General features: G+C 36.6%; 2 protein-coding genes across 5 annotated transcripts in view; both read left to right on the forward strand.

Moving 5' to 3' along the window:
• On the forward strand, positions 832 to 5,718 carry LOC107638852 (probable LRR receptor-like serine/threonine-protein kinase At4g20940). Of its 4 annotated transcripts, none has more exons than XM_016342249.2 (5): positions 832 to 1,041; positions 1,175 to 1,277; positions 1,406 to 2,765; positions 2,886 to 4,427; positions 4,840 to 5,718. In XM_016342249.2, the coding sequence occupies exons 3-5, from the start codon at positions 1,700 to 1,702 to the stop codon at positions 5,421 to 5,423; spliced, it is 3,192 nt and encodes a 1,063-aa protein (XP_016197735.1). In that variant the 5' UTR covers positions 832 to 1,041; positions 1,175 to 1,277; positions 1,406 to 1,699; the 3' UTR covers positions 5,424 to 5,718. The 4 variants fall into 4 exon arrangements, with proteins under 4 accessions (XP_016197735.1, XP_020976386.1, XP_016197737.1 ...); XM_021120727.1 differs by having other exon boundaries at positions 1,194 to 1,277; XM_016342251.2 differs by having other exon boundaries at positions 1,208 to 1,277.
• LOC107638853 (UDP-N-acetylglucosamine transferase subunit ALG13 homolog) overlaps positions 6,218 to 8,669 on the forward strand; it is a gene marked incomplete in the record, with an annotated part of 2,787 nt that continues 335 nt past the window's right edge. Inside the window, 4 exon segments of the mRNA XM_016342252.2 lie at positions 6,218 to 6,640; positions 6,825 to 7,048; positions 7,552 to 7,651; positions 8,506 to 8,669. Of these exon segments, the coding sequence (XP_016197738.1) occupies positions 6,866 to 7,048; positions 7,552 to 7,651; positions 8,506 to 8,669 (447 nt within the window).

Raw genomic sequence — 8,669 nt, forward strand, 5'->3', positions numbered from 1 at the left:
AAATAAAAGATTAAATTAATAGACGCATTTGGGTTTAATGTCAATTTATTAAGTTACTTTTGTGTTTGATTTTTTAGTTCTAAAAATACTTATTTTAAGAGAAAAATGATAAAAAAAATTTTATTACGAGAGAAGTTATTTTTTTTAACTTCTCTTTAAGTACTAAAATAATTTTTTAGAAAGTCGCAATTTTTACTTTGAAAATTGTACCAGACATTAATACTACACATTTTCATAAGTTAAAAATAAAAAAAAAGTCACTTATGAACCTATCTAAACGGGCCTTAAATAGAGTAATCAACTTGTGTTAATTTAGTGGTTAATTTACTAGTCTATTTAAATAAGTATCGAAAATTCGAATCTCGTCTAAGTGAACAATAAAAAAAAAGAGAATATAAAAAACATGAAAAGAAAAGAATAAAGTCCTTAAAATTTTCCCACTATACTTTTTGTCCATGCCTCCATGCATTTTTCATTGCATAAAGTTTCGTGTATGATAATTTTTTTCCGGTAGAGAACTCAGAAATAGATAAATTGTTTTGAAGAAATGATATTAAGCTTTTACAAAACCAATTTTTTTTTGTTTATTTATAAAAAATTATTTTGAACTTAATCCAGTATTAAACCTTTTAAAAATCAGCAATTAGTGTTGTCTTTTGAGGTATTCCATTGTCACATGCATGCTAAAAGACACAACCAAAAAAGGGACAAAGGAACTCACTTTTTAAGGATTTGGTGTCACCCTCCACACACTCACTACTAAAGTAAAAATTTTTGGGGGTAAAAGATCCCCATCCTTCAATAGTTCAATCAATGCTTTTTAGTTTTTATTTCCAAAAAAGATAAAAATAAAAAAAAAATGATGGGTCCCTTTTCTCTTTATTGCAGTGTGGATGTCAAATTGGGTACTCATTTTCCTTTCTCCATGAGTTGGTTGTAGTAACAATGGTGCTGTGTCCTGTGCTTCAATTCTGAAGCCTTAAAGTTCCAATCTTTTCGTGCCATGCCCTCATTTCTGCTTCAAAAGTTTGATACTTGAAGGTAGTGGCGTGCTAGAACCTACATTGTGTTTTAGGAAGTGTTTTTTGGTGTTTTTTTTTTTGGGTAAAAAATGTTGTGTTTTTGGTTATCAGATCTCTGAAAGTTTACTCATTTTTGTTTCTATTCATTTCAGTACATTGATGCCGTTCTAGCTTGTTCTGTGCAGTGAATGGTTGCAAACTTGAGTCTACTAAAGGATTCTGGAGCTTCTGCTTCTCGTGTGGTGGTTTTAGCATGTAAAGTTTCTAACTTGGTGAAGCATTTCTTCTTGGGATTTTTTTTAAAGCTTTTCATATTGCATTTTTAGTATCTAGTTTGGGTTTTTCTTCTTTCATGTAATGCTGTCTTTCTTTGCTTCCTGAAGGGTTAGATACTATTTGTGGTGTTGAAGAATGCTCTTGGGGTGTTTTTGCTTCTTACTGTAACTAAGTCCTTTAAATTAAGGGCTCAAAACTCTTCCTTTTTTTGGAGATTGTAAATTGGCGCTTTCTTTTACAAGAATTATAGAAAGGGTGTATCTTGGAATCTACTTTGTACTACTTGGTTGTTGGTGGTGGGTCTGAAACTCTGAATTCTGAAAGCTAGTGGCTACCCTTTGTGTCCTAAACTTGAGTGTGAACTATACACACATAAGCAAAAGGTTAAAGTGTTTATAGAAATGAACATGATGAATCTCTTTAGCCTTGTAGTATTGTCCTTATCTTTCTTCACAGTTATGGGGCAACTACCTTCCCAGGACATTTTGGCATTGTTGGAGTTCAAGAAAGGCATCAAGCATGACCCTACTGGTTATGTTCTCAATTCATGGAATGAGGAATCCATTGACTTTGATGGATGCCCTTCTTCATGGAATGGAGTTCTTTGTAATGCTGGTAATGTTGCTGGGGTTGTGCTTGATAATCTAGGTCTCTCTGCTGATGCTGACTTGAGTGTATTTTCAAACCTCACAAAGCTTGTTAGGCTTTCCATGTCCAATAACTCGATTTCAGGAAAACTACCTGGCAACATTGGTGATTTAAAAGGCCTTGAGTTTCTGGATATCTCCAATAACCTCTTTTCTTCGGCATTGCCATCAGGAGTTGGCAGCTTAGGTAGCTTGCAGAATCTGTCCTTGGCTGGGAATAACTTCTCTGGCCGGATACCTGACTCGATTTCGGCAATGGCTTCCCTCCAGTCTTTGGACCTGAGCCGCAACTCCTTTTCTGGAGCACTGCCAGTATCGTTGACTAAGCTGGCTAACTTGGTATCTCTTAACTTGTCTCATAATGGCTTCACTGGGAAAATTCCCAAAGGTTTTGAGCAGATGTCCACTCTTGAAAACCTTGACTTACATGCCAATATGCTTGATGGTCATTTAGATGTTGAATTTATGCTTTTATCAAGTGCCAGCTATGTTGATTTCAGTGAGAATATGCTAGAGAGTGATAATTCTGAGAAGTTTCTACAACGGATATCTGAAAGTATTAAGCATCTGAATCTAAGCCACAACCGGTTTACTGGATCACTGGATGGTGGAGCCGAGCTACCGGTTTTCGAAAATGTGAAGGTGTTGGACCTCAGCTACAATCAATTGGATGGAGAATTGCCTGGATTTGATTTTGTTTATGATCTTGAGGTCCTTAAGCTTAGCAACAACCGATTTTCAGGATTTATTCCTATTGGCCTTCTAAAAGGAGACTCTTTGGTTTTAACTGAACTAGATTTGAGTGCCAACAATCTCACAGGTATATATAGCTAGTTCCAATTTCTCATTTTCTTAGAATAACAAATGTGTCTTATTCTACTAGTCGAATTGGACTTTTGTGACATAGTGAGATCTTATGTTGAATCAAATTGTCTTTCAGGGACACTGAGTATAATTACATCAACTACACTGCACTATCTTAATCTCTCATCGAATGGCTTCAGTGGTGAGCTCCCCTTGCTGACTGGAAGCTGTGCTATACTCGATCTGTCGAAGAACAGATTAGAAGGAAATTTAACCAGGATGTTGAAATGGGGGAATCTAGAATTTCTTGATCTCAGTGGAAACCATTTGACAGGGAACATACCTGAGGCAACTCCTCAATTTTTGCGGTTAAATTATTTGAATCTGTCCAGCAATTCTCTTAGCAGCTCCCTTCCAAGAGTATTAACTAAATATCCAAAGCTTAGAGTGCTTGATATTAGTTCAAACCAAATCAATGGACAACTTCAAGCCGCATTGCTTGCAATGCCAACTTTGCAAGAGCTCCATCTTGAAAATAATATGATCACTGGTGGTGTTAGTTTCTCATCTTCTCCTGGTCAATCAGATCTTCAGATTCTTGATCTTTCTCATAACAAGTTTAATGGCTATTTTCCCGACGAGTTTTGGTCTTTAAATGGCCTTAAAGTGCTCAATATTGCCGGAAATAACTTTTCTGGTTCTCTTCCAACTGCTATTGCTGACATGAGTTCACTATACTCCTTGGATATATCAGAAAATCATTTTACCGGGCCTCTGCCAAATAACATCCCAAAGGAGCTCACAAACTTCAATGCTTCACTGAATGATTTTTCTGGAGTTGTTCCGGAAAGTCTAAGGAAATTCCCTAATTCATCTTTCTTTCCTGGGAATTCCAAGTTACATCTTCCTACTAGCCTTCCTGGATCAACCACTCCACCAGCTGAAAGTTCCAAGAAGTCCATGAGCACCATTGTTAAAGTAATAATCATAGTGTCATGTGTTGTTGCTATCTTCATATTAGTCTTGCTTGCAGTCTTCATACTCTACATCCGTAAGTCAAGATCTCCACCGGAATATGAAACAAGTAAGGATATCCGTGCTCGTCCACAGCCAGTCAGCTCGGCTCCGGTTCGTGCCACAGACAGGGGTGGTCCTTTGGTTGTATCAGCCGAGGACCTTGTGACGTCCCGGAAAGAATCACCATCAGAGATAATCAGCCCGGATGAAAAATTGGCAGCTGTAACCGGGTTCTCCCCCTCAAAACAAAGCCACTTTTCCTGGTCACCGGAGTCAGGTGATTCATATACTGCTGAAAATCTTGCAAGACTAGATACAAGATCACCAGATAGGTTGGTTGGAGAGCTGCATTTTCTTGATGATACAATATCTTTGACACCTGAAGAGCTCTCTCGGGCCCCGGCTGAAGTTTTGGGGAGGAGCAGTCATGGAACTTCTTACAAGGCAACTTTAGAGAATGGCTTGTTCTTGAGAGTGAAGTGGCTAAGAGAAGGAGTGGCAAAACAGAGAAAAGAGTTTGTTAGAGAGATAAAGAAATTTGCAAACATAAGGCATCCAAATGTTGTGGGATTGAGAGGATACTATTGGGGTCCTACCCAGCACGAGAAACTCATTCTTTCAGATTACATCTCTCCGGGAAGCCTTGCAAGTTTTCTTTATGGTAATATGTTTACATTCCTATATTATAATCTGGCCACGAATATCATACTTAATGTGCAATTCATTGACCTTTCTAAATTGTCTTTTGAAGTTCTTGGATGTGTATACCATCCTCAATACAGCTACTAGTTTACTTAATTTCAATACACACAAAACAAAACTTTATTATCAAATTTATAATAATCATTAGCCTGATTCTTTCAACTTAGAAATACAGTATAAAGGAAAAATCTTGTTTCAATCAAGTTTTATATGTATCTGTTATATGTGCATGGATGTGCATGAATTCTAATCCATACCATATTTTACTGATGCAATGAATAAATGTTTCTGAATTGTCTCCACTATATCTATTGGAGTTGTTTATCAATCTAAAATATTTGAAGCTTTAACTTGTTAATTTAAATGCTCAGATCGACCAGGAAGAAAAGGTCCACCATTAACTTGGGTGCAGAGGCTCAAGATTGCAGTTGATGTAGCCCGTGGTTTGAACTATCTCCATTTTGATCGCGCCGTCCCTCACGGGAACCTAAAAGCCACAAATGTGTTGTTAGATACTGGTGATATGAATGCTCGTGTTGCTGATTATTGCCTTCACCGGCTTATGACACAGGCCGGTACTGTTGAACAGATTCTTGATGCTGGTGTCTTAGGCTACCGTGCACCTGAGTTAGCTGCTTCCAAGAAGCCAATTCCATCCTTCAAATCAGATGTTTATGCTTTTGGAGTGATACTCTTGGAACTTCTAACTGGAAGGTGTGCTGGTGATGTGATTTCTGGTGAGGAGGGAGGTGTTGATTTGACAGAATGGGTGAGGTTGCGAGTGTCCGAAGGTCGAGGCTCGGATTGTTTTGATGCTACCTTGATGCCGGAACTGAGCAATCCGGTGGCGGAAAAGGGAATGAAGGAGGTCCTAGGAATAGCTATCAGATGCATCCGATCCGTTTCGGAGAGGCCAGGCATCAAGACTATATATGAAGAGCTTTCTGCTATATAAGTCTTGTGATGCTGACATCTTGAACTTTGACATATTATGGGAGTATTAATGTCTCATTGGTATCCCATTTTTGTTCAGAGTTGTTTAGTTCTTTAACTTGTTTGTATTAACCATTTTTTTAGCTGTAAAAAATGGGCTCATATGACAAATAGCATGTATTTGCTGCTACATGATGGGTTATGAATGACCATCTGATTTTGTCTAGAAAATTGGGATTATGCTATGAATGATCATGTTTACAAGTACTATATATAATATATGTAGGCAGTGTACAAATTGGCCCTTTTAATGGTTAGCACTTAGCAGGTCCATTTTTTTTTTCAGTTAATTTTTACACTTGTATTAAGTATGTGTAAATTGTTTTGTCCTTCTTTGTTGGTTTGATTATTGGATTTCCAAAGGAGGAAAAAATACTTAGTAAGGGGACTGAGAAGTGTGAGCTAATTGAAAGCACTATAAGTCTATAACTCATACAAGGCCAAATTCAGGTGTCTGCAGAAAGTTGGGTGCCACCAATGAATAAAATGTTTTTGTATGCAGCTGTTATAATTGCCGTGTAGTAATTTATGGAGACTATGTTTTCTACTTTTTTTGAATTCTAGTACATAATTACTGAACTCTTGCATTTAGAAACATAGCTCTGTGAAGTTGGGATGGGATGATGTTCAAAAAAGTTGAGTTGTTTTTACTATTTTCATTTTATTATCTGGAAAAAAGAAAACATAATCCAATTCAATCCTAAACTTTCAAATTATGAGGACAGAGGTGGAATGTCATGATATAATTATAATTCGGTGGAGTTTATTCTATGACAAAATATTATGTGTATATAAAAATTTATTATTAAATAGATTATTATGTATTTTTTTTTTTAAGTTAGGACTATTTAGTACTAACTTTTTAATAATAATAAATTAACCTATTTTTTTCAATATACTTTCTTTCAACAACAAACTCAGAAACAGTCTCAAAGCTACGATTTTCCTCTTCTTTTTCTTGTCCTGTGAGGTGCTTCACCGCTGCCTGATGCCACCGCTCTCCGCCGGATTTGCCACCACTTCTTTCTTCCTCCATTGCCGATAGCTCTCTGCTCTCCGCCGCCTACAACTCTGCCACCACTTGAAGCTTTCCGCGTTCTGCCGTCTGCACCCTCTCTCCAGCCATCACTTTCTCCCTGTTCTCCGCCGCCAACAGAACCCTAACACTATTGAGGTCAGGTGCGTCATCATCCTAATTGATTTAATCATCCACAAATTCCTCTTATTTTCTCTATAGTTTCATTCAATTGGTTGATGCTATGGGTTTTCAGAAGCGAGTTTCTCTTAATTGAATTGATTATTTACTTTAGGGTTTTCAAAGTTTGGATTATTATTCGTCTCTTTCTTCGGGGTTCCCTTTCAGTAAGTCAAAATAGAACGAGAAGGTTAACGATCTTCGGCTAAATGGGGGATCGAGAAGAAAAAGAAGAAGGAAGAAGGAGAGTGGTGTTTGTGACAGTTGGAACGACTCGTTTTGATGCTCTTGTGAGTGCAGTTGATTCAGAAAATGTCAGAAAAGTTTTGGCAGCTAAAGGCTATACCCATCTTCTCATTCAATTGGGTCGTGGATCCTATCTTCCTTCTAAGGTTGTAACCACTGCTTCTCAAATATCTTCATTTCTTACCCGAAATTTGATGTTATTTATATTAGAGATTAGAGATATTGTTGTTTGTGTTAGGTAGTCGGAAATTAGTTGCTAGTTAGTTATGTTAGTTACTCTTTCATTGGTCAATATAAGGCCCTCATATTTTACTTGTACATACTCACTTTTCCACATGCTATGTCTATATACATTTCCCGTTTGTAAAATAAATCTCTCAACTTTTTCTCTTTTTGTGATAAAATGAACTAGGATTAGATTCAAGTGAAAGTTTTTTTTTTCCTTGATGGTTTTAGCCAAAATGTGCTATTATATTAAGGTTGAAAGAGATTCCTAAAACATGGGATAAACTAGTAGTACCTAACTTGATTTCAAACAATATGCTTCGAGCATGGCCAGTTTTTTCACTGCGAGGAAGTTATTTTACCGATAAATGCTTTTTATTTTTTCACTGAGATTTTATTTTTCTTGGTAACATTTTGGTTGTAGTCAGATGGAGATGATGGCTCGCTGGCTGTAGACTATTTTACTTTTTCATCAAGTATTGCAGACTATCTCAGATCAGCTTCTCTTGTAATCAGCCATGCAGGTATGCTTGTGATGTTTGTATTTTACATGCTTCTTCACTTATTTTTTATTCATGTAGTTCTTAAGTCTGCACCAATAATATATCCATTGCTTGTTCTTGGTAGCTTGAAATGAATTCTGCTTTCCGATTCATAGATAGGTCATAGGTGTTCACATCCTCGTGTGTCAATGGTGTTTTAATTATATTTGACATCCTTTTTCGGTGAAAACAAACCTGGCTATTAAGAGAAATATTATAGGAAATGAGTGGCAGCTCATATCAGCAGCTGCCAAGCATATGAGCATCTGAGAAAGGGTAAATTATACCGATTTTCGTTGAGGTTTGGTGAAATAAACATGACACTAGACAAAGTCACAAAACACAGGTTTCAGTGTCACGTTTTATAAAATAGAGAGGTATCAAGTGTCGTATGACTTAGGTGCTTAAATCTTATTTAGGGGTGTCAGTATAGTTGGACCTATGAGAGTTGAGACAATGATAATGCTTCTGCTATGGATTTATTCCAATTCCTTAGTGTGCTTGGCAGCTACAGATTTATACATGTCCTACCCGGTTTAAAGTTGAGTTAATAACATTGTCATGTTACCACTAGGCATATATTGCAACTGATATGTGTATTGTATTTATTCAACACCTTCAATAAAATTGTACATTATTCAATCAGTATTTCCTTCACTAGTACAAGCTTTGTAAAGCATGTTTTGAGTTTTAGAACGAATGAAGTCAATTTTTGGCATATGATCGAAAAAGACTGCATGGAAAAATCCAAGTGAAATCTGTTTGTGCAGCAAAACACAGGTCAATCAAGTAATTGTAACTATTCTTTTTTTTATTATTATTATTCTTTAATACAGGATCAGGTAGTATATTTGAGACATTGAGGCTGTGTAAACCTTTAGTAGTGGTTGTGAATGAAGATTTGATGGATAATCATCAAAGTGAGCTTGCAGAAGAACTTGCAGAGAGAAAACATCTCTACTGTGCTAGGCCTCAAAACCTCTATCAAACATTAGCAGAT

The sequence above is a fragment of the Arachis ipaensis genome, chromosome B04, assembly GCF_000816755.2.
Source record: "Arachis ipaensis cultivar K30076 chromosome B04, Araip1.1, whole genome shotgun sequence".
Classification (NCBI taxonomy): Eukaryota; Viridiplantae; Streptophyta; class Magnoliopsida; order Fabales; family Fabaceae; genus Arachis; species Arachis ipaensis.